Source organism: Ammospiza nelsoni, chromosome 1 (assembly GCF_027579445.1).
Source record: "Ammospiza nelsoni isolate bAmmNel1 chromosome 1, bAmmNel1.pri, whole genome shotgun sequence".
Taxonomy (NCBI): Eukaryota; Metazoa; Chordata; class Aves; order Passeriformes; family Passerellidae; genus Ammospiza; species Ammospiza nelsoni.
Window position 1 is genome coordinate 136,817,446 of NC_080633.1, and position 24,360 is coordinate 136,841,805.

General features: G+C 35.4%; 1 protein-coding gene across 4 annotated transcripts in view; it reads left to right on the forward strand.

Moving 5' to 3' along the window:
• The window catches only part of TAF2 (TATA-box binding protein associated factor 2), a 59,980-nt gene that overhangs the window by 24,745 nt on the left and 10,875 nt on the right, over positions 1-24,360 (forward strand). For 2 of the 4 annotated variants that reach the window (XM_059476077.1, XM_059476088.1), the window contains exons 13-25: positions 958-1,072; positions 1,173-1,282; positions 1,923-1,988; positions 3,883-4,135; positions 7,594-7,734; positions 9,050-9,160; positions 10,473-10,666; positions 11,227-11,366; positions 16,217-16,286; positions 17,812-17,921; positions 20,249-20,478; positions 23,052-23,204; positions 23,618-23,723. In XM_059476077.1, coding sequence (XP_059332060.1) covers positions 958-1,072; positions 1,173-1,282; positions 1,923-1,988; positions 3,883-4,135; positions 7,594-7,734; positions 9,050-9,160; positions 10,473-10,666; positions 11,227-11,366; positions 16,217-16,286; positions 17,812-17,921; positions 20,249-20,478; positions 23,052-23,204; positions 23,618-23,723 — 1,799 coding nt within the window. The remainder of the gene's footprint in view (positions 1-957; positions 1,073-1,172; positions 1,283-1,922; positions 1,989-3,882; positions 4,136-7,593; positions 7,735-9,049; positions 9,161-10,472; positions 10,667-11,226; positions 11,367-16,216; positions 16,287-17,811; positions 17,922-20,248; positions 20,479-23,051; positions 23,205-23,617; positions 23,724-24,360) is intronic. The other 2 variants (XM_059476099.1, XM_059476109.1) reach the window with 2 other exon arrangements.

Genomic DNA, 24,360 nt, shown 5'->3' on the forward strand with positions numbered 1-24,360 from the left:
CTGTACCTGATGACAAAGTCCCAGAGCTTCATGAAGGCAGCATCCATGAACAGAACCAGTCTGAGATATTTAGTCAAATGGCCAAATTTTGAGAGGAAAGTTAATAACCTCTGTATGAGAAGAAGTGTCTTTGAATATTGAAGCTCTTCCCTTAAATGTTGGGACATGAAAGAACAGATTTTCCTCCCTTGCTTTTGTCTCATATTGTCAGAGACTTGTGAGCGTGTGCATTAGAATAAAATGCTTCAGTTTAGGGTTTTAGTTTACTATAAGTCAAGTGTAGTAATGGCTGTGATACAGAAATGAAGAATGAAAATATTCACGGGAAAAATTGTCTTGAAGAACTCATGGCCGGGGCAAAAATTCAGAGTGAGATTGTTACTTTTTATCATTCATATGGTATACTTTGATGTATACCTGAACACACACACACAAACACACACACACACACACACACACACACACACACACACACACACACATATGAATGCTCACATGACCTAGTTTGGAAAATTATAATAAAATAATGGAGTTAAATGTAGTGTGGGTGGAAGACAGAAATTAATGTCTACATTTTCCCCTTAGTTTTATTTAACTAAAATACATAGTAAAACCATATTGAAATTACTGAAGTCTTACACAATTACTTTTTCTGAGAGCATGCCAAGGACATTGGATGTGGTGGAGTCCAGAATAGGTTTTCATAATTAATTTCCTCATACTAGGTAGTTTTCATTTCATTTCAGTTTTTCTCCATAAGAAACATAAAAGGGAAAAAAATTTAAGGAATGTAAAACCCCAGAATTTCGTGAATGAACATGAATGATTTTATTTCCAAATTTTCTTGGAATGGGAAATTCTAGGAATAAAGAAGCATAAAGCAAGTTTTAAGAATTGAGAATTATGGATTTTTATAACTATTGCATTGTGCACTAGAATTCCTATACTGCTTATTAGGGATCAGAGTGGAGTGGTAAAATTTTATGGTAGCTTTGCATTTAATAGAAAACGGAATGTATTGGAATTGGAAATAAAACAAGATTACACATCTCCTGGGACTCAGAAATATGTGGTAAGGTGCATTTTCCATATTTAACCTACAAGTACAAGTATGGTGTATACATTAATAAACATAAGTTTAATGTTAATAACAAAATCTTGTGAACTTGAAGGGTCCTCTTAAAGTGACAGTGCAAGAACTTGATGGCTCATTCAACCATACATTGCAGATTGAAGAAAACAGTCTTAAACATGATATACCTTGCCATTCTAAAAGCAGAAGGTAAGAGCTGAAATACTAACTGCAGATATTTTTACTATGGATTTATGAAAACATTTAGGGCATTTGATTATAAATATATGCTTCTTCTTAATCTTACTGAATAAGATTTACCTGTGATGTAAGTGGAGAATTTCATACTCTTTAAGGACAGCAAGAAACCTTACACAGTTCTTAATTATAAGTAATTTTGTAGAAGTTTTATGAAGACCTCATTTATGAGAATAAATTGAATGAAGACTCTAATTAATCAAATTATTCAAAATGTCTTTGAATGAGAATCACAAATTAGAGGGAAGACACACGTAGGCCAGAGGAGTGCCTCAAGTGAAGAGAGTGCTGGGACTGTTGGGTAAACCTAAGGAACAAGGAAAGTGACAAACTTCCCTCATAGAGTCTTTCTGTCTTCTAATGGGTTTTGATAGTTACTTTGAATTCTACTTCTCAAGCTTCTGTGTTTATCTGTAATTGTAAAAATAGTGGGAGTAAAAATTATGGAAATGGATACATAGCTCAAATTTGTGAATATTATGCTTTTGTGTGGTGAAAGGCACGGAGTACTTTTGCATTCTTAAACTTAATTTTTAAACATATATTTGCCAGTCTGGTAAGTAATACTTTTTTTTCCACTCTTTTTTAATAGAAATAAGAAGAAAAAGATTCCATTGATGAATGGAGAAGAGGTGGACATGGACCTTTCTGCTATGGAGTAAGTTGGCTTGTTGGAGTTTCTCAGTGTGAGTCTGAGCCATCTTCCCCTTGTCTAAAGCATGCTATTTCGAGGGATTGGATAATAAAGTTGTACTTTATTATATGACTGACAACTTTCAAGACTATCTCACATTTCTCTGTCTTTACTGAAACTTTTCTGCTGTAGCTAGGAAATGCTGGCAAAGTGTAAAAAGTATGGGTTAACCAATATAATCAGATTTTATAAAAAATCTGGACATTGTATGGTGATAATAAATTTCTTCACTCTAACACATTTCCAGTGATAACCTTTCAGCTGACTTCATAGGTAAAATGTAAACAAGAATTTGTTTGAAGCAAAGTGAGAGCAATTTTTATTGGATCTTGATGAAGACCATTTCACTGCCACTAATACAGACAGGTTCCTGAAATCTGTAATTACAAAAGAATTCCTCTGGATTAAAATAATGATGAAGTGCTTTTTACTGAAATCCACACTGACATTCATTTCAGTTGGAGCTGTTAAGCTCTTTGGAAGCAAATTGTTGCTCAATGTAAATACCTGCCTTACCCTCCTTGACTTGGAGCCAGCTGTACCCTCAGAGACAGTGGAGGTGTTGGCACCTGGTGTTCTGGCTGAGGGAAGTAAATATTCTGCTCTTGAAAGCCAGTGGTGTCTCTTTGAAGAAGGATAGATTGCTTGTCACCTTAAAAGTGTTGCAGATTCTCATAAATTTAACCTCATCTAATACATTATGAGAAAAAAATTTGTAATATGTATTTACATTGAGCAAGTCATTGCTATGATTTCCATATGACAGCTGACATATGAATAGTTTATTGTATTGAAGGATAATTACCCTTAATATTTGTGACTATTTCTGCTCATTTGTGTTCAGGTCCCTGCTGCATTACACTGAGCTGATACTTCAGTGATCTTAGAATGACCTTTGAACTGGGATAGGATTTTATGCAAGACACTTGCATTTGATCTGATAACCTGATCTGTGGTGTGGTCATTCTGCTGTCCAGTTTGGGCTTCTGTGCTCCAAGCATGCGTGATAATACACATTCCATTTTCTAAATCTTGTGTATACACTCTTGTACTGTTGTTTCTTCTCTTGCTACTCACTTGGTGGCAATTCTGGATTTTCTACAAACATATACAGAAATACACATCATATTTATAATGATGCTCTTTTCATCAGTCCATACTGTCTGCTAATGCCTTAATGCCTTATTGTATTTTGATTTTGTGATTTTGTATGGAAAAATGAGTAAGAGAATGTATTGCATAATTTGTGCTGTGTGAATAATAAAATGTAAAATGTGTGTTTGGATGGAATACAACTGAGTCATTTTATCTGTGGGATAACTTTATCCTGATTTTTATAATTTTCATGGTTACCCTTGTCTGCTTTCAACATCATAGCATGTGAGTGGTTGTAAAGGAGTTTCACATCTATTGATTAAAAAAAGTGTATTTACCACTAGATTTTTTTTCTTGGATTTTGGTTTTTTTTGGGTTTTTTTTGTAGTCTTATCCTTTGGAAGGTGATAAAGTGCTTATCAGTTAGGAAAATTGTAGCATCCAAGCACATAGAATTAGATATACTGGGATCATACAGTAGTTTACCATAAACAAAGATCTGTAGGTTAAAAATACTAAACCACTGTATTCACTTTGATATATTGGAGGTGTGGACAGATTGCCCTGGGAGGCTGTCGAATTGCCATCCTAGAAGCAAGAGATTGGAGCAGAAGACTTTCAAAAGTTCTCTCTAACCTGTATTTTGTTATGGTTCTTTGAATTTAAATACTTTCCAAATAACTCATAACAAGTTAGAATATCTTTAGAATTTCTATAGTCTTGAAATTTTGTAAGCTATTAATGTTTTTTATGTCTGTCTTAGTGCTGACTCCCCCTTGCTCTGGATAAGAATAGATCCTGATATGTCAGTACTGAGGAAGGTGGAGTTTGAGCAGTCTGATTTCATGTGGCAGTATCAGCTGAGATATGAGAGAGATGTGGTGGCACAAGAAGAAGCCATTCTGGCACTGGAGAAGTTCCCTACTCCAGCATCCCGGCTTGCCCTGACTGACATCCTGGAACAGGAGCAGTGCTTCTACCGGGTGAGAATGCTGGCCTGCTTCTGCCTTGCAAAGGTGAGCTTGTGTGCAGTGAGGGAAGAAATCCACTAGACTTTGTAAATGGCTCAAAATGGGTCAAAACTCATCACAGTTCCTAAACTGGCTTGAGATTTAGCTTCTTAAATGTATTCGCCAAGTATTTTTAACATGAGTGATTTGAAAGGAAAATTGTATTATTTTAGTCTGTAAATGGAGGCTGTAGAAGGCTTTCATAATTGTCAAAATTGAGATGTCAGACATGAAAACCACAAGGGATTTTTCCAGATTTCATTAAGTAGCTGAAATAAAAGACTTTTGTTTCATTTTTTTCAGAACCAAAGTATATTTTTTATTATTTTAGTGGGAAGTTCCTTGGCCAGTCTGTTGAGAACTCTGAAGTGCTGAAATTCATCTTTTCTTAATTGAACTTCAGGTTGCTGCTCTGTATCGTTTCAGATTGAATAGAGTCACAAAAGAAACATCAAGTTGTGATACAATTAAATATTAAAAAGCCAAATAATTGTCTTGTAAAGGGAAGATCTTTTTTTTCCTTACACATAAATTTAGCATTAAGAATGAAAGTTAGTAAACTCCTAATTTTACAAGTGGGTGGAAACACAGAAAAACAAGAATTTCTAAAATGGCATATTGGTGACTTTTATACACATGAAGACATATTGATAGACAATTTGTTCAGATTATTGACATATAGCTTACTTTCTGCTGTGTACCTGTTGGGAATAATTTCATTCCTGTACAGAAATAAAACCTTCAGCCATATTTTGAGAATGAAAATCCCAGTGTTTTTGACAAACTATTTTAATATGAGACACTGATATGGAACTGCCAGTTTATGTTCTAGTATTGGTGCTGCCAGTATTTGACTTAAAATATGCACTTTTTAAAACAAATTCACTTCTAATATTTGTTTGTATATATTCCAGAGGTAAATACTAAAAGTGCAGTGGTTGCAACTTTAAATGCTATAGTTTTTTCTATCTTTACTGTAACTTATTTGGCAGTTGGGCTGCAGATAATCATTGCTAGTTTTGTTCAGTTGTAATTGTATGGAGAATCTTGGGTCTGTGGATAAGGTGGTTGACTTGCAGAAAAGAAGATAATAAGGCAAGCAAAAAGTATGGCTGTGACATGAAATCAAGGTGAAGGAGAATGGCAGAACAAAGTTGTAGATATGTTTATGGAAGTACCTGGGAGGAAAGTGTAGTACATTCTATTACTGATTCCAACACCAGGACATTAATAAGAGTAACTTCCTGTTATCGTCGAGTTTCATTTTCTCAGGTTGTAAATATTCAGGATTTGTATTCTTTATTGAAAAAAGCCAAGTCCTTCATGATTATTCAGGAGGAGGGTTCTTTTTTTGTTGATTTACAGTTTCTAGCTGGGTTGCAGTTACTGTTGTCAAATATTCTCAGTATACTCATGTTGATACAGAGAAATGATATGTGACAATGCAATTGTCAAACTGAATTTGCTATACTTTTTTGGTATACCTCATTGTAAAAAAGGACTTCAATCTCTCAGCAGTGAAGTATCCAGGAGACGTATTAAATCCTTGTTGATAAATTAAGGATATGTGTGAACATGTGTGCACACACACTGTGAGTCTCATTCACCAGTCCTTCAGGACAAATAACAAATACAGAGAAAGGAGAAGATCATGTCACAGTCTTAATTCCTGAGGTTCCACAGGCTGATTTCCCAGTTCAGGTCCACTGCAGTGTAGGTGATGTGTTATAAACTTTGCAATAGGAACACTACCATCACAAACTTCTCCCTCCCAATTCAGCACAGCGTAAAAATGTAGACAAAGATTTAACTCACATGCACATCTATGAATGACGAGATTCATAGATATGCATGTGAGTTAAATCTTTGTCTACATTTTTACTCTGTGCTGAATTGAATGGTGCAGAAATGGAGTGTGCCTCCTGCCTTTTTAAGTAGAAATGCAACACTGGTCATTTGCACTACTGTATGGGAAACTTGCAGTTACATTTAGTTCAGAATGTGTAATGTCTCAGTAGACTAAGTAGAAAAATCAGATTCTGTCAGTAAAGAGAAAATCAAATGAGTGACAACGCATGATAAGACAAAAAAATACTGAAAAGATGATGGTTTAACTACTGTTGATTTTAATTGAAAATAGTTATCTGCAGACTTTGTGAAATTAAATGCTTACAATAAGAAGTTAATATTTTAAAATATACACCCTGATATTAATGGAATGGTGAATATCACGTAAACATAGGACACTTTGATCTTTTGGGGATTGAGTTTTATTGGACATTGCTACATAAATTTTGTGTATGTAGTTTTGAGTTCTTTATCGTGGTTTCTAAGCCGTCTTTGGGATTAATCTTCCTCTGCAGGAAGAGTTACTGTAGCTTTCATAAAAGGCTACATCTTCAGAAAAACCTTCATCTTTAGTTCAAACACTTCAGCTATTGCAAGGGGAAGATCAATTGCAGTATTTTCCCTCTCTGACTTTCCCTTGAAGCCTGACTTAGTGGAAAAATGGTTTTTAATTATAAAGCACCACACTTCCCCAAAAGCAATGATGAAGTGGATTGCTGTGGATTTTCAGATAGCCTCTTGATTTTTCTTCACTCACTGCATATGTAATAGCCTTTGAAACAAGCTACCTAATCTAAAACAAATCATCAAATTCAAGTTTTTCTTTGTAAGAACAGATTTTTCCTTAGTTTGTGGTGGGTCTGTAATGGGAATTCCTGCATCTTCGTAGGGTGCATTGGTCCCATTTGTGTGCACTCACACATCAGGCAGATTAACCATCAGCAGGCACAGGTGTTCTGCAGGCTTTCGGTGCTTCTTACAGCAAATGTGTGAAACCCAGGGTGCTGGGAAGGTACAAAAAGCAGTTCTGTCTTTGTGGAACCTTAACTGTCTTAAACCAAAGCAGACTGTAGCAATAAATTGTTCTCAGTGCACAGTCTTCAATAAATGACAAGTAAAGTTAGAGGGGACTCCTTGCCTTTAACTTTAGGAGTGGTCTTTTATTCTTGGGGTGGCTAAGGCCTGTTTAAAGTCTAGGCTGAGGTTACTGGCAGGGTAAATTTGGGAAGCTGGTATTGCAAAATCCCCTTTCATGACTGGCTTCCGTAGAGTCAGAGAACTTGGCTTAGTAAACACAGAATATTAATCTAAAATATATAAAAGAGGTAATAATTAAGAACAGAAGTTTATCATGGAAGGATAGTTAGTTGCAGATGTCTTCCAAATGGAACAATTTCCATAAAACTTACCTTTAATGTAGATAAGATATATTGGGAATGACAGTGAAAACTTAGCTAATATAAGATAATACACTCCTGAAAGTAAGTATCTATTTAAAGGAGAGAATGTTCTTGGCAATTACCCTTTTTGATTATGGGAAATGTGTATTTTTCTACAGCCAAACTAAACTTGCAGTGGTCATGTTAATATGATTTCCCTTCCCCCTACTTATTCAGATTGCAAATTCCATGGTAAGTACGTGGACAGGACCACCAGCCATGAAGTCACTCTTCACCCGAATGTTTTGTTGTAAGACTTGTCCAAACATTGTGAAGACCAACAACTTCATGAACTTTCAGAGCTACTTTCTTCAAAAGGTAAAATTAATTTTTCTCAATGAATGTTTTAAAAGAATTGTCAAAAATATAAAAATGTTCCTCCAGTTGACAGTTACAGGAATGTGGATAGCATAAACCTGATTTCCTCTTTAATAAAAATCAAAGTAACTGATTCTTTCTCATATGGCTTCAGTTTATTCAATCTTATTAAAATCAATTAACAAATTATTAGCTATTTTTATCTGATTAGCTGAAGTTAAATTAGCAGTTTCTTCAGAAGAATGGAGAATTATAAATTATTATATAATTACTTGCAATTATTTGTGAGTTCATTCTTAAATAGGACCGTAAGGACTGTACTTTTATCTTTTAGGTGAATTCAGCAACTGCCTTTATTCTTTAATAGCAGTTATACTGCAAGTAAAATCTTATAACTCTTAAATTGGTGGACATCTTTAGTTCAACACATTGCGTAATCCTTCTTGCCCTCTTCTTTCTACTGTCAGCATCACATATTGCCACTGTTTATTTTGGTGTTAGCACAGGTTTTTTTTGCTGTAACCTATGGTTGTTCATTGAATAACAGGATTCATGACAATGTTTTTCTTTCAAGATTCACTGGACTGGGTGATTGAGTTCTTATGTCATAGATTCCATATCGATGATTTTATAGAGGGCTCCAATTTTGGTTTTTTCACTCTGTCCAAAATTGTTTCATTCTTCATGTCATTCTTGGACCTTCTTTTTGCATTTTTCTGCTTTTTTGTCATTGTTCAGTCTTTACCACTAAATCTTATCTTCTTCTCCCTTTTTAATCCTGTGTGCCAAGTTTGTAAATCTAGAGTAAGATTCTTATATCTATGTTGAGTAGAGCCTAGAGATCTGCTTAGCTCACTCTAAAATAACTGCCTATTCAGAATAACAGCTGTCTGGCTAATAGTTCTTCAGGCTTCACTGACCCTGTTGGGTCTGTATATCTCAGTGAAAGTGGAAGCTTAGACATCATGTTCACATGAAAACTCTAAAATTCAGTGTCTATCTCAAATTCCATCACAATTTTCTGTGTCTTCTTGTTTTTCATTTGATACCTTTTTGATAATGTCTTGACTTAGAGTCTGTTTTTTGGATGTACATTTTTTTTAAATGTCTGTTTTGTGACTAATTACTGAGCAATAACTACGTACTTTATTTGATCTGAAAATTATAAAGTACATGGTCTTACTGTCAAAAATTATGTAAATACACCTGCTATTGTAAATTTGTTAATTGCTGATTTTCAGGATGTACCTCTTTTCAGGGTGTAACTATCATTTCAATAACGTAAAGAGTGATATTAATTAATTTTATTACACAGACTATGCCTGTTGCCATGGCCCTTCTGAGAGATGTTCACAACCTTTGTCCTAAGGAGGTTTTAATGTTTATTTTGGATTTGATCAAGTATAACGATAACAGGAAGAATAAGGTAAAGACAGTGTTTATTTTAATCTCTCACTGATTTTCTTTTGGTGAAAAAAGTTTTAGTTAGTACACTGCATGATCTTTGATGCCACTACTGCAAATACCTAGCTCAGAGTTGATGAAAAGGTGATGTGGTAAATGTTAGAGAATGTTCTGTAGCTGACATCTCTATGGCAGCACTTCTTGGATGTTTCAAAGCTCTGTGTGCTTGTTGTTAATGCTTGTCTTCCTTTGCACACATACTTTTCTTGCTTTACTCTTTTTCATTCAAAGACCCAAGTGTTTGGAGAAAATGTAGCATGAGAAGTTCAGCACTAGTTTTTTGATGTTTATTTACCTTGAGAGGAGTATTTGAAAGAGCAAGGAAAGGAAATAATCTTTTTTAACACTATACAGGACTCTAGAATTCTGTGTTCTGAGTATCATTTCTAGCTCACAAAACTAGATTGTCTTCATCTGCTTAAATAACAGGTGAACCACAGGTTTATGTTGTTCCATCACTAAACTGAACCATCTGAGTTGGAAATGTTGTCACCCCAAGTTTCTTCCCAAACAGATCGCTTCTGAAGGATGATTAGAGGACCTTTAATATCCTGAGATGATACAGAATTCCATCTCTGTAGCTAGGAGCCTAGCACAATCTTCCCAATAAGTATTCAAAGTGAAGTGGAACCAGTCTAATGTGTCTTAAACTTCATTTTTTTGTGTGTGTAGAACACATACTGTAACAAGACACGTGCTGCTTGTTACTGAAATAAGGATGATGGATGGAGAGAGGTAGAGAGTTGGACATATGAATGCAGGCATCAGTAGTCACATAAAAGGGTGACCTGTGCTGACATCTCAGCCTCACCTTTCCATGTGTCCCTTCTACACATGTTTAACATCCTCTGCTGGATCTGACAGATGTTGGGTTTCTTTAGGTTAAAGTAACTAATACTCAAAGCTAGTACTTCTTTCTGATTTTTTTAAATTTTATATGTTTTGCTGCTTATTAACACAACCAACAGATGCAAAAGACAGCATAATGGAAAGGGTGAAACTATGAGCCCAGGTAAGAAGGGTGAATGAAGAAGAAAGATTTTTTTTCACTAAGCACCAGTGAGCTTACTAGTTTGCTTCAGAAGCTCATGAAGTTGCTGGCTGGATTAATAGTATGATTTTCAGGACCTTTTTTTTCCTGTTTTCCTTTCTTATGCAGTTTCTCCCATGGTCTTGATTTTAAGATCTGTTCTGTAACAGGGCTTAAACATTTCTTAGCTTTGAAAAGATATATATTTTTATATTTTCTTGTGTTAAATATTGGTTTTATGTAGTTTTCAGACAACTACTACCGTGCTGAGTTGATTGATGCCCTAGCCAACTCTGTGACTCCTGCAGTCAGTGTGAACAATGAAGTTCGAACATTGGATAACCTAAATCCTGATGTGCGACTTATTCTTGAGGAAATTACCCGTTTTCTGAATATGGAGAAGCTTCTTCCCAGTTACAGACATACTATCACAGTCAGGTATGGTTTAATGACATTGCTTTTCTTGGGTTTTATGTACCTTTCTGTAGTTAGCTTTTGAGATTTTAGCTTGTATGTCTTAATCTTAAATGTCAAATTCCTTTCAAGTTTCAAAAGCTGATAATGCAAGTTTGTCTTGATTGCTTTACTTTTCAGCATTAATTTTTGTCAGTGTAGTGTTTGTAGATCTTTTGTAGCAGTCATAATTTGATCATCCCATGCCTCTTTAAGAAGAGTATTTGTGAAAGTTTTGCCTTGTAACAATAACTGTAGGGCATGCAACATCATCTGAGCTGTGTTTTCTCTAAGTTATCATGGCTATACTGAAACCAATCAATGGATTTGACAGAATGGAAAATTTTGTTTGTGTTTCTGCCTAATTCAGAGATAATAAGAGCTGTGTGTTAATGCTGTGAAAGAAATTGTAACATGTTCATCATGTTAATGTGGATAACATAATTCAGAAGATTTGCAGTTCTTGATTTGGAAGAAAGTAATTTTATTTTCTTGGCTGATAATCCATAAAGCTGATGTGTATTTTATTCTGCTACCATTTCCAGCTGTTTAAAAGCCATTCGGGTGCTTCAGAAGAATGGCCACGTCCCAAGTGACCCTGCTCTCTTCAAGTCGTACGCAGAGTACGGGCACTTCGTTGACGTCCGGATAGCGGCGCTGGAGGCTGTTGTTGATTATACAAAAGGTACTTTCTTCCAAGTACTTTGACATTTTGTAACAATTCTCATACAAATGTAATGCTTACCTCATTAATATTAGGTTGAAATAGTGTCCACCATTAATGCACCATAGGTATATTAATAAGAAACTGAGGTTTCTATTACTGTTTTGTCCCAGCAGGTACAACTGTTGTGAAGATGTGCTGAGTATTGTTTCTCAGTGCTTTGCAAATTGAATCAGATACCAATGTTTTGAAATAATGATGGCAGTAAGGGGATTTGGTAATTTGTCTTTAACACTGCAGTGACTTTGATTTAGTTGATTTCAGCCATAATTGCTAGTCAAAGTCACTGATTTTGCTTTACCTTTTTCCCGATATCTTAATTGTGCTTTTTGCATGCATTTTGTGGTTATAAATTTTAGAAACTTAGATTATTGTAGAGATATTTTTGCTGATTCTGTTTTGCCATTCCTTATGCATAGCTTACGTTTGTGAGATGCATTCTTTTAATGTTACCTTAATCCTAGTTGACTATTGCAGGTCCAAGAAAAAAAAATCCCACGACAGTTTCTTAAATGATCTGTAGTTTATACACACTCCTGACAGATTTCTAATGGTAGTTAGAAATTACAGCTTCAGTGATTTGCATTACATAAAGTTAATTTAGCATTATATTGTCCTGTTCATTTATTTGGGTTAGTCTTTGTTTGTTCAGGAGATTTGTAGTACTTTTGTGTTTGGAGGTTTATACCTTTCAAAGTAGCCAAGTCCTTCAGCTCTTCCTCTGTAGCAGACTGGTGGATCTAGATTTCTAATTATTCTGCTTCAGATTCCATGGGTTTGTTTTGTTTTCAGGGTAAAGGAGAATTTCCTTTGCTTGTTACACAAATAATTGTTTTCTCCTTTTTTTTAAGGGCTGTATTACTTTGACATTACTCCTGTCTCTCTATCCAGAGACTTCTCAAAGTAGATAAGCAGTGGGAGGTTTTAAGGCAATTGGAATCTTTGAGTGAATGCATTCGGTGAAACTCAGGCATCCAGTCACAGACTGAAAGCAGGCTGTCATTCCAAACAGCTGATAACTGTGAGGGAGGCTGTGCACCCAGCAGGCTCCCTCCTGTAATCCACCAGACACTCTGTATCTTTAATCCACTGGTGATCCTGTGAGTGATACACTGCTAGAATTCAGTGCTGTGCTAGTGCTGTGCATATCTCTCTCTGGTGGGCTAATTGCTTACTCATCAGCTCTTTTCCTTTAGAAGAATCTCCTCACTAATTCATCCCCCCTTGTGGAAAGACAAACTGATAAAAATAATGTTTTCTCATTGAATTCTTGACCTTTTATGGAAGATATTTATAGTTAATAACTGGCTCGAATAAGGAAGTGTTTGTACTACAAAGTAATAAAGTACATATTTAAAACAGCTGATCAAACGGGGTGTTATATAAGCAAGACAATAGGGTAAGTTGCTTGAAACCTACAGGAAGCTAAAACTTGGATGGTGAAAAGTAGTAGATTACTTGAAATCAGTGGTTGAACTGAACAGTTTTTGACTGAGCTCACTGAGATCTGATAACGACAGACTAGACTACTGCTGTACCTAACTGCCTTGCACCTTGCTAACAGCTTTTTTTCTGATGCAGAGGTAGCAGATGCAAATATCTACCTTCTATAAAGTGACTGTAATTCACCACACAGCCTGCTATCTAGCTGGTCATCAGTCATTTTTCAAATACAAGCTTCCAGCAGTGAGCACAGGAGCTCCTGCTCCTGCTGTAAGACTGGTGGGTTTTTGGTGGAGGGATGATCCAGAAACTCAGTGTGCTAACTGACTTCTTCCTTTAGCCATAGAGAAGTTAGCAGTGCTTGTCTTGCAGAGCCCTAAACCTGGCTTTGGTAGGAAAAATGATTGGCCCTCTATTGCCAAGAGATCTGATTCTTGCTGTTCCCAGTTACCTGGTTTCCAGTTCACACTGGATGCAGACCAGCAGCTGTCAACGCCTGTTGCTTGTGCCAAAGCTGGCTTTTAACAGTTCTTGTAAAGGAAGCTGACAGATTTTGTAATTTCCATAAAAAGGAAAGTCTGTGTTTTCTGGGTGGAACTTTCAGAGTAGGAATAACACTACCTTTTTTTGAGTTACTTGAAAAGAAGTAATTTCTTCATGGAACTGAATAACTTGTTTTCTTTGCCATTAATAGCAAGGGGTTTTTTGAGAAATGGTAACTTTTTAAAATGCTTGAGGCAGCATACAAGGGCTTGGACAGTTTATCTAAAGTGGCTTGAAGTGGACAGAGGTTATTAACTTTTTAAAGTTAACTTGTGAGAGGCTATATTACCATTAATAGTTACTTGTATAGAACAAGGCAGTTGCATACTTAGAAGAGATAACAAACTATTCTAAATAAATAACCATTATCAAATTTGATGGATGTTAATGTTCAGTGTCAAAGATATCTGCTGCAATTGAGAACTGAGACAACACTGCTTGTAATTTGAAAAAAAGAATCGCAAGGGGATTTTTGTTTCAGAAAGGAATCACATGTGTTTATATCTACCAGAAGTATGAAAATCTACACATGTTGTTTTTCCCACAGCCTTCTCCTAGACAAACTGGCAAGCTACAGACAGGATGGGTGGTCAGTGCAGTGGGTAAGAATTCAGATCATGGGCCACACTCAGAGGGTGGTGATCAGTGGCTTTTACTCAGGCTAGCAGTCTGTCACAAATGGGTGCCCAGGGAGCATCTTCAGAAATTATGTGGAGAACAACATTGAAAGCAGCCTCACCAGGTTTATTGATGAGAATGCTGGAGATTTTCAAGATGCAGTTGGACAGAGTGCTAGATAATCACATCTAGGCTCCCTTCCCCATGGAAGGCCAGAGCAGATGATCTTGTGAGGTCTCCAAACCAGGCCTAGTATGTGGTTCTTCTGGCTAATAAGATTTGTTCTGTCTGAGGTCAGGTTTAATTTGTCATTGCTGTCCACATTGTTTCATAGTTCCTATATAAATTTGAAGAGCAGGTCAAATGCATTAGTAGCAAAGCTTTGGAAGCCTAGAAGGCTTAGTTTACACTATAAGGCAAATAGCAGGGAAGACTTACTTAATTTCTAGCAGAAGTAAGTTTAAAACACTTTTTTTTAATCACAAAAGTGTGATGTTAGCTGGTTTTGTTATCCAGCACAATCAGCCTAAAGGATTAATCTCCCAGACTTTTCATTTTCTAATTAAAAAGCATTTTAAAATCCATTTTGTTAGTCAAAATAATTACATTTTCCTAATGAGTGTGACTTCATGTTTGCAGTGTTGCAATTCGTTGCTGTGTGGTAATAAAGTACTGTTTTTGTTTCATGCAAAACAACTTTTGTTTGCAGTGTTCTAGCTGCCTTCTCTCCCAAGCCAGAAAGAGCAGCTGTGCATTGAGCTGAGCACAGGAAGTCACTAATCCCTTAAAAGTATGTTCTCTGCATAGTTTTTCAAAGGTTTCTGGTTTTTAAGGCAAATCTGAGATTGTAGATCTGTGTGTATGGATACAGATTTGCTCTGGCATCATCCAGAACTGTGTGGCCATGCTCTGAGCAGTGCACTGTGGGAGCTACACACAGGGTACATTCTGCCTCCAAACAGGGCTTAGTGGAGCCTCACCAGTGTAACCAGCGTTGTTTTGGCTGGGAAGAGCAGGGCTGGCTTGCAAGTGGCCTGCAAAAGACTCTCCAGCCATCCTCTAAGCAATATTTTAATGTAGTTGATTCTCCTAGCCCAGAAAGGGGTCTTATGTTCTAGTTGTCCAAAGCATTTTTAAAACTTACAATAGAATGACATGCTGGTTCTTATATTATAAACAAATGCCTCTTCTGTTAAAAGCAACTTACTGTAGTGAAATAACAAAAAAATAATAGGTATTAGAATTAATTGGACTAAACAAGTTATATTTTAAAATTGTTGGCTGAAAACAATCCAAAATAAGTAAGAAATGTTGAAGTTAGGTATTTAGAGCTAAAAAGACAATTAGCTAGTGGAAGAAAGAAATGTATTGCTAGGACCACAAGATGGAAAGCAATAGAAATGGTTTTGGACCTCTCTATTCAGTAATGATTAATACACTGTCTTCATTGTTTTGAAGAAATGAGAAGAGAATGCTGCTATAAAAATCTTTACAGTTATGCACCTGACAAAAAGATCACAATAAAAATTCTTTCTTGTTTTGTGTAATGAGTGATGATGATTTCCTGTGTAGTTTCCTATTCTGCAGTATTACTCTGATAATCAAAGAAATTTTGTAATATAAGTTACATTTCAAACTAACAAGCTGACTTTGTTTCCAATTTTCTACAAGCATGTGCTGATAGGTTTCAAAATCCATTTTAGCTGCAAAGTATAATGATTTGTAAAACTAATGAAGGCTAATGAGGGGAGCATGATTGCAGTTTTATATAATCCCTGTAGTAGTCCTCCTTCTGTCCTATGTAAAGATAGTAATCTTTCACAGATTCCTGTGTATGAGAATTGCATATTCTCTGCAGAAGATGTTATGCTTCTGATTCTTGAAAGGATATTAGAATGTGTTCATTTTAGGAAGCACACAATATCTAGATCAGCCTTTACTCTGATTTTCCCAATCAATGCTCATGCAAATAGTCAAATTGATTGGTATTGAACCACTGAAGCATGTAAGAGTTTTGTAAATGTTTATATTTCCATGTAAAGTAAGACACTTTTTACTTTGAATTTACTCTGTAATTAGTGGAATTCCTCTTTAGTTGCAATGATTCATGCTCTTTATGTGCTAATTCACAAACTCATGATTGTCTTCATCAAAATCCTTCCAGTTTATATATATTACTAGGCATTTTGTTTTATTTTGCTTTGCAGTTGATAGGAGCTATGAAGAATTACAGTGGCTGCTCTCAATGGTTCAAAATGATCCTGTACCCTACATAAGGTGAGTTAATAAAGAGACAGGTTTTTTTACTAATGCTGAGGCTATTAAGTAAATTCTTCACCTGGAATCACTAGAATAGATCAGATCCTTAAGTGCTTCTTCTCAAAACTGTTTTTCCTTCCTGTTATTTTACATTAATTGAAACATGTTTAGATGTTTCAACAGTTCACATCTCAAAAATTAGTATATTCTGTTCTTATTCTGCATAATGTTATTTTTGTCTTTTTTGTTCTACCTTGTGGCAGAAGTCTGAAGTTAAAGATTCTTTCCTGATCATAAATAAAGAGTATAAATATGATGTTGCATATGGCAAAAAAGTTCTTCATGATATTTAGAAAAGACAGAGGCTGAGACATAGTGCACACAATATTTGGACACCAAGGGGTGTAAAACAATTATCAGACTGTAGATGGGGTGAAAGGATCATGTGAAAAATGTGGTGAAATTTCTAGTATTTCTTGTTTCAACTTCATTTTCACATGAGTGGTTGGGTATTTCAGCCAACCATGTTTATTACAAACCTTTGAACACCAAGGTTCATAATAATTGTTTTTTCCCAACACTTTATTGTTATTACTACCATTGAAATACTGAGTTTCAAAGTTAAATAATATTACTTTTACTATCTCTTTATAGGTGATTTCTTAAAATACCATAGCTGCAAGGTTGTTCTGTTTCATTTCTGTCATTCTTGTTAATGGAAATAAATACAGGTTTAGCTTCAGTTTAAGAAGGAGATTTAATTTTATTTGTATCCTTTTAAAGAGGAGTTTAAATTTTGAATTGAGTGCAATATTTTAGCCTCTTCTAAAAGAAAATGCAAAAAAAAAAAGTCTGCAAGTCTTCTGTTCCAAATGTGTCAGACTGCAAGGTGAAAGCTGGCTATACAGAGAAAAATTGTTAAAATAATAAGTAATGAAACAAAGAATTCATTAAATGTTTTCAAGGCCAGGTTTGAAGAAACAAAAATGTATCTCCTTTCAGCTCAGTCTGTAAATACTGTAAGCAGCATGGTAAGTTCAGGATCTTCAGAAACCAAGGTAACATAAGAGATGGCATTGTTTGTTTCCAGGAAAGCGTGCAAGTCACTGGTTTTGGGCCTGCCATTTTGTATCAGTCATAAACATTTACACTAATTTAAAAACTCTTTGATATCAGTATGTAAGGAGTTTATTTGCCAGTGTTACATCTTCTTGGTAAATTTCCAAGTTAATGTGCAAAAAATGATCGTGACTAAATAGAAGAGCTTAGTGTAGCCTACAACTGTTAACAGTTATGTCTAAAAACATCCTGCTGCTTTGCACCTTACTTTTTATCTCTGAGTTATACTGCTGATGCTGAATGTGTGTCTAATGCTTATTGTGGACAGAAGGAAGAAGAAAGAAGGCATAAAACATTGGTTAAAAATTTGGAAGTAATCCTGTAAGTTTAATAAGTTTGTAAGAATATTAGAAACTGAACAGACTTTGTATCCTTAGGGTTTTTCTTTTGGATTTAATAAAGATTATTTTTGTGCTTCTTTCAGACATAAGATTTTGGATATGCTGACTAAGAATCCACCTTTCACCAAGAATATGGAGTCCCCTTTATGTAATGAAGCTTTGGTTGATCAGCTTTGGAAACTGATGAATTCAGGTTAGGGTTTTCGATTTGTTAGTGGTTTTGTTGTGTTAGACTTTTATTGTGAGGTTTTTTGAAAGAAGTATTAAAAACTTGCTGCAGAATATGCCAAGAGCTCTCTTAGTTTCAGTAGTCAGAAATTGAAAATCCAGTCTCACAAGCTGAATATCATCTATGGACTTCCAGAACACTCTTAGTGACATAGGCTACCAAACCTTGTTTTTAATTCTTCTGGTTACTGATGTAGTGTGCTTTGATGTCCTTCTGCACAGAATCATACTTGGAGTGTTCAAAATTGTACAAAGCAAGTGTTTCCTCAGATAACAGTGTCTGTGTTACACTTAGAGTTTGCTTTACATTAGATGGTCTCTTTTTGTCCTCTTTTTCTAAACTCTCAGAGAATATGAGAGGACAGCATTGATACAGATAATTTAAATGAGATTTTTAGAAGTGCATTATAGACCTAAAACTCAATTTGCCGTGTGAGATTACGAAAGATCCTAGTGAGAGAAGGGCTTGCATCTTTACCATTGACTGTTCTTCATTACTGAAGCAGTTTTAGCCAGTCCTGACAAACTGCCCTTTAACATTTGGCACATTTCCACACAGATTATATGTAAACATTTATGTAGCTTTTTTAGGTCATTGCAGGCTTTCTGTTCTCTGTGTGTCATTATATTCAGTGTTGAAAAGTTTACAGCTACACTCCAGGGGTTGAAGTGGAGAAACTACTAGTAGTTCAGTTTCATAGGAATTGCCAAGTGTCAGACACAGAAAATAAACAATTTTGATGTTCCCATCAGAGAATTTGTTTTTGCTTTTTCATGAGAGAAGAGTGTGTGCAGTGTTACAAGCATTACTTCTTTTTGCAAGTAACAGATAAGGTATACATGCTTATTAAGGTTCATGGGGCTTTAAGCACCTAAATTTCTGTGCCTCAAGATGACATAATGTTTCAGTTAATTTTCTGTAAGGGATAACTGTGGCATTTCAGGGTGCCTTGAGAAAAATTGTTGAGATGTGACAAGCTAGCAGCCAGGTTTAAAGGTGCATGATTCTAGAATCATGAGTTGCTTTCATTTAGCATAAGCACATGTAATGGAGAACAGACTCTGATTGATATATGTAATGGGTTTTTTTCTGTGTAAATCTGAATTAAATTGATAATATCATAATAGTTCTACAATTAATATTTTTGAATGTGTCATTCTCTGGGGAATATTTTAATATTAAAAATGTCCAGATTAATATTCATGTTGCTGTCATTTGTAACTGGGTATGTGTAGCTGGTAATTTATAAGGTGATTTGCTCTGGTAAGGGCAAGCTAAGCTTACTCCAAACACTATTTTGGCCCTATAAAACTACTATTTACAGGGATAGATCTTGTAATTTTATTTTGTGCTAAGTCTTGCACAGCCACATTAATATGGCAGTTGGCACATCTGTGTCTTGTTTACCAGATATAGTTCAATTCCTGCTAGGGAACAATATGTTCAATAAACTTGCAATCAGTCAAGAGCTGGGCTGAGTTAACACCAGAACTGCTGTATTTGCAGCACTGCACCAGATGTTAAATGTCTTTCTGTTGTGATTGGTGCCAAACGTGCTTAGACCATTTGCCTATGAAGATATTAAAGCAGTACACAGTTTGTAGTGAAAAATAATAAAAAAATAAAGCATTGCTTTATGCAGTAAGAATACATACTTTGAGTATGAATACAGATTAAAGTATTGAGTATTCAGTGAAGCTCATGACGTAGTAATGATGTTAAAAAGCATGCTTGTGCATTTCTCTTATTAGTGCAGTTTCCAGAGAGTAAAAATCTTAGTCATGCTTAAAGCTCTTGCTGTATTTTGTGGAATATCCAGAAATATTGGAAATAATATAATACAGTATAATAATATCCACAAATATTTGTGGATATTCCAGATTTATGGAATATCTGCAAATCCATTGATACAGGAAGCCAGTTTGGTAACAAAGTCTTCTATTTACTTGTCCAGTAAAAAAAACTTAAAGAGTGCAGCTTGAAAAATAAAGGCATGTGGGTGTGGTTATTTTTCTTCTATTTTTCATTATGTTATTATAGCATTTACTTTTCCAGTCTTGGTCTACTAAACCTGTCTAACTTGGAACTCAGGAAACTTCAAGCCTTCCTTTAAAACAGGAAAGTTTACAAAGAAAGCAATTAAGAGCTAATAAGAGGCAGGAGTAATGAAGGAAGTGTATCTTAAGCACAGAAAATGCCATACTCTGGTGGGCCTGGATTACTTAAACTGTTATATTTGTGGGAGAGGAGGAGATTTTATCTCTGTATTAACAATCTCTTTTGTATTTTAGGAACTTCACATGACTGGAGATTACGATGTGGTGCTGTGGACCTCTATTTCACACTCTTTGGCCTCAGCAGACCTTCCTGTTTACCATTACCAGAGCTTGGACTTGTTCTTAACCTGAAAGAAAAGAAGGCTGTACTCAATCCAACAATTATCCCTGAATCAGTTGCAAATAATCAGGAGCCTGTGATCAGTTCTAACAATCATGGGCAGTCAGTAGGATTTCAGAACACCGTAAGCACAAAACATCTGCATCCATCCTATTCAGCTGGCTCTGAGTTCTTGCATGGGTTGCTGATTTAATTTTGTATTGTGTTCAAGCCTCTCATGCTTTACCTAAGCTACCTTCTGACCTCATTGCTCTTTATTCTGTCCTCTTGAAAAGCTGGTGTGTACCATGACTTTTTATACATTTTTTAACTGTTTTGCATTGCGTATGCAAGCTTTTTACTTGGTTTTTTTTTCTAGTCTCATCATTTCTGTTCTTTATGAAACTTTATATATTGCTTATGAGATATGAAATGATTCACAGAAATGTTTGATGCTGTGATGAAAGCTTTTTTCATGAGACTGTTTCTTATAGGCAAGTTATCCAGTTTTCCAAAACAAAGCCTTTTATCAGTAAATCTATTGCATCTTAAAATACATGGATACTCCTCATTTTAAACAACTTAAAGTGATGTGAAAGTTGAAATTTTAACACATCTGCATTGAACTTTGGTATTGTGCTCTGAAGGATTTGTAACAACTTCTGAAGAATGGCATACATTCCGTTTGGTATCTTTCTGGATTTGGAGGCTTCAGTCCTAACACATATTCCATTGCATAGTTAGAAAATATTCCATTGCATAGTTAGAAAATAAATTTTTATGAGCTATTAAGGTCATACTTTCCTCAAGAATAACTGCCACTGCTGCAAGACCAAGTATTTTTTGTTGGACAAATTTAATTGTGAGGGGGGGAAAAAAGTCAACAGACATGGAAATAATAAGTGAATTTTTTTTAAGTTTCAAAATCAGCATGTGATTAGCATGTTTGAAACTCTTTCCACCCTTTTGAATAGGATGGTTTACTCTTACTTTATAATAGTTAATGTCTAAATAGTTTTTATTGAAAAGTATGCTGAGAGTACTAATTAACAGTACCCTGCAAGCCCTTTCCAGCAGGGGGAGAAAATGCTGGTAGTCAGATATTGTTAGACTTGTCCTGCATATTTACAGAGCATGTTGTAAGTCCTAATTTGCTGCACCTAATCATTAGAATTAAATAGCAGGAGGCATTTTGTTGGCAGATTTTTAGGCTGCAGTTTAATGAACACCCAAACTTTTTTTGCAACCAGACTAACAAAAGATTTCTTCTTCTTCTTTTCCTAAACTTTCCTCTCCCTTGTGCTAGCATAGTAGTGGTCCCTGCTGGATCAGGGAGGATCTGGTTGAACAGTACCTTTTTATGAACAAATATTTGAGTTTCCTGAGCCAGTTTGTCACATAGTTGTAAAAATGCTTGTGGCACCCCAGGAGAGAACCGTGTATGGATGAGGCTGCTTCATTTAGCAATGTACTGGTTTGCACTGGTGTGGAAATACAGCACTGGTATAAGCCTCAGTTTGTATTTCATCCCTTGTATCTTCTCCTATTCCTCATCTTCATTTTCCTACCCCTTACCTTAAGGTTACCATTTTCACTGTAACTTCCCCAAAATTCGAGGAACTGATTTTCCAGTAGTGTAAAACAAAGACTGCCTCTTACATCAGACAAAGTTAATCCAGAAGTGTTTCACAATAGCAGTGCCTTGGACAAAGTAATAGGCATGAAAAAGGGAAATGCATATTTGAGGGGAAATAAGAGTAAACAGGTGATTAAATTTATCAGATTAACTAGATTCTTTAAACTAGACATACACTGAGAGCATAAATGTGTTAAAATCAGTACTGATAGAGTAGTGCCACTGAAGCTGCTGAGGATGATTGAAGTTACCCACTTCATAAAATGGAGCTTGAATTGTTCAGGGCAAGAGTTTTGGGGCTCGAGTGCCCTTTGTAGGATAGAAGAAGAGCAGTTCAGGGGAACAGTATATGCCCTTTAGAGTATATGGTATCTATGCCTGTTATACTTTTTAGTGAGCTTTTAATTATGTTTGCTTCTGTGGATGCTTTATTTTACCTTTTAAATTTAGTCTGTTGGATTTCTTGAAACACCTATCTCCTATTTTCATTACTATATGTGTAACTTAGGACTCTCCTATTTTTCTACTTCTTTGACCTTGCTCTTTTTATAATCTAAGCAGTAATTTACAAAACAGTTTTATTCTTTTTTTAATAAATATTGTAGAAAAATAAAGAAAAAATTATAAGTACTCATGATTTGTACTAAGTAAAGTAAGCTTTAGCTTTTAAAACAAACTAAAAGAAGATTTAGCTAAATCCCATGTGTAGATCAGAGGCTATCACAGTTTTTCAGCTGAGATTTGTCCTGAGGAGAGTCTGCAAGGCACAGATTTATAGACAGGCTATTCAGAGGCAGCAAATGTTGTTGCACACCAACAGTACCATGATTGTGGGAAGCGACAGAAAAGATGCCAATGCTAGATATGCAGAGGGAGCAGATAGAACTAAAGAGAAACTATGTTTGTAGGAGTGGTTGGCACAAATCCATACAGGGTTTTAGAAAATACTTCTTGCCAGAACTACAGAGAAAACTTTGTTCAAATCACCCACTTTACTCAGAAGATTTTTCAGGTATCAGGTCGCTTTCTCTGAAACATGGATCTTGCTATCTTCTAATTTTGGTCTTTTAATGCTGCTTCAGGAGGATGATCATCTTATTAAGGAAACAGCATCCAGCATTTCTGGTCATCAGCAGGGGGTGAAGAGGAAGGCTGATATGCCACTCGGGTCTCCATTGGAGCCAGGGCAAATACTAGAGAAGAATGAAGACAGTAAAGTCAAACTCAAAATCAGAGTAAGAAATGGAAATTCAACTTGCACAATGTGTAGGGTGTTCAGAATAACAGCAATGGCGTCTGCTGGCTTCCCTTGAAGCTGTGTTGAAACAAAAGGCTTGCTGTGTATATATGTACAGCAGTTGTTTTGCTTACTTTGGCAAAATCATTTCCTATCAGATTCTTTATTGGCTGGCAAGAGCTAAAGTTGACAGATAGTGCTCTTGTTCACACAGCTTCACAGTAAATTAGAAAGAAGGAAAGACACTGACCCTTTTTAATTTTACTGAATTTTTATTCTTTTGCAGTGGTAGATATCACTTCCTTTCCCTCTCACCCCCAGTTTACCTCAAAAATAAAATATATTAAATTCTGCTTAGTAATGTTTTTATGAATTATTAGCATCTGCTTATTTTTTTTCCTGATGTCTTAGTTCTCAAACTCTCAGGAGGAAGAGGAAATTGATATGGACACAGTTCATGACAGCCAAGCCTTCATTTACCATCATTTGAATATGCTGGAGAGACCATCCACACCAGGTATGAGTAACTTTATGGGCAAGGTGGTTGTATTTTTTTTAACTACTTCAGTTGTGAGGTGTTTTTTGCTACTGCTTATTTTCATACTTACAGTGTTGGTAAGTGTTAAATGTTACTGGAATTCCAGGAACTGCAGAAAGGGTGCATAAGAATATTTCTTTAGGTTTCAGTAGATGCACAGAAAAGTGTATACATATGTATTTTTACACATATCTAAGAAAAGTATAAATCATGCTGATGAAAGTGAAAAGCTAAGGAATGAATAGAATAGCACCAAGTTTAATTAGAATCCCATAAGTAATTAGGTAAAACTTGTTTTGAAATTGTTGTCATTTAAAAACAATTTTGAAGATTAAAAAAATAGAAAGAGTCCTCAGATTAAAAAACCTCTCAGATATTAATGATTTATACCTTAACATTGGCAAATGTTAAAGCCTCAAAGATATTTAGAAGATATTTAGAAAGTTGAAAGGATTGCATCTGTGAGTGAAATTGTTTCATTTCAAGCCCTTACTTTCTTTAATTACTTCTCTTAGGATCTTTTTTTATACAATACTTGACAAAATTATTCTCAAGGCATAGTGTTTCTTAGAAACTTTAAAACAGGTTGAACTTCCACCTTTTTTGTTTCTCTGTC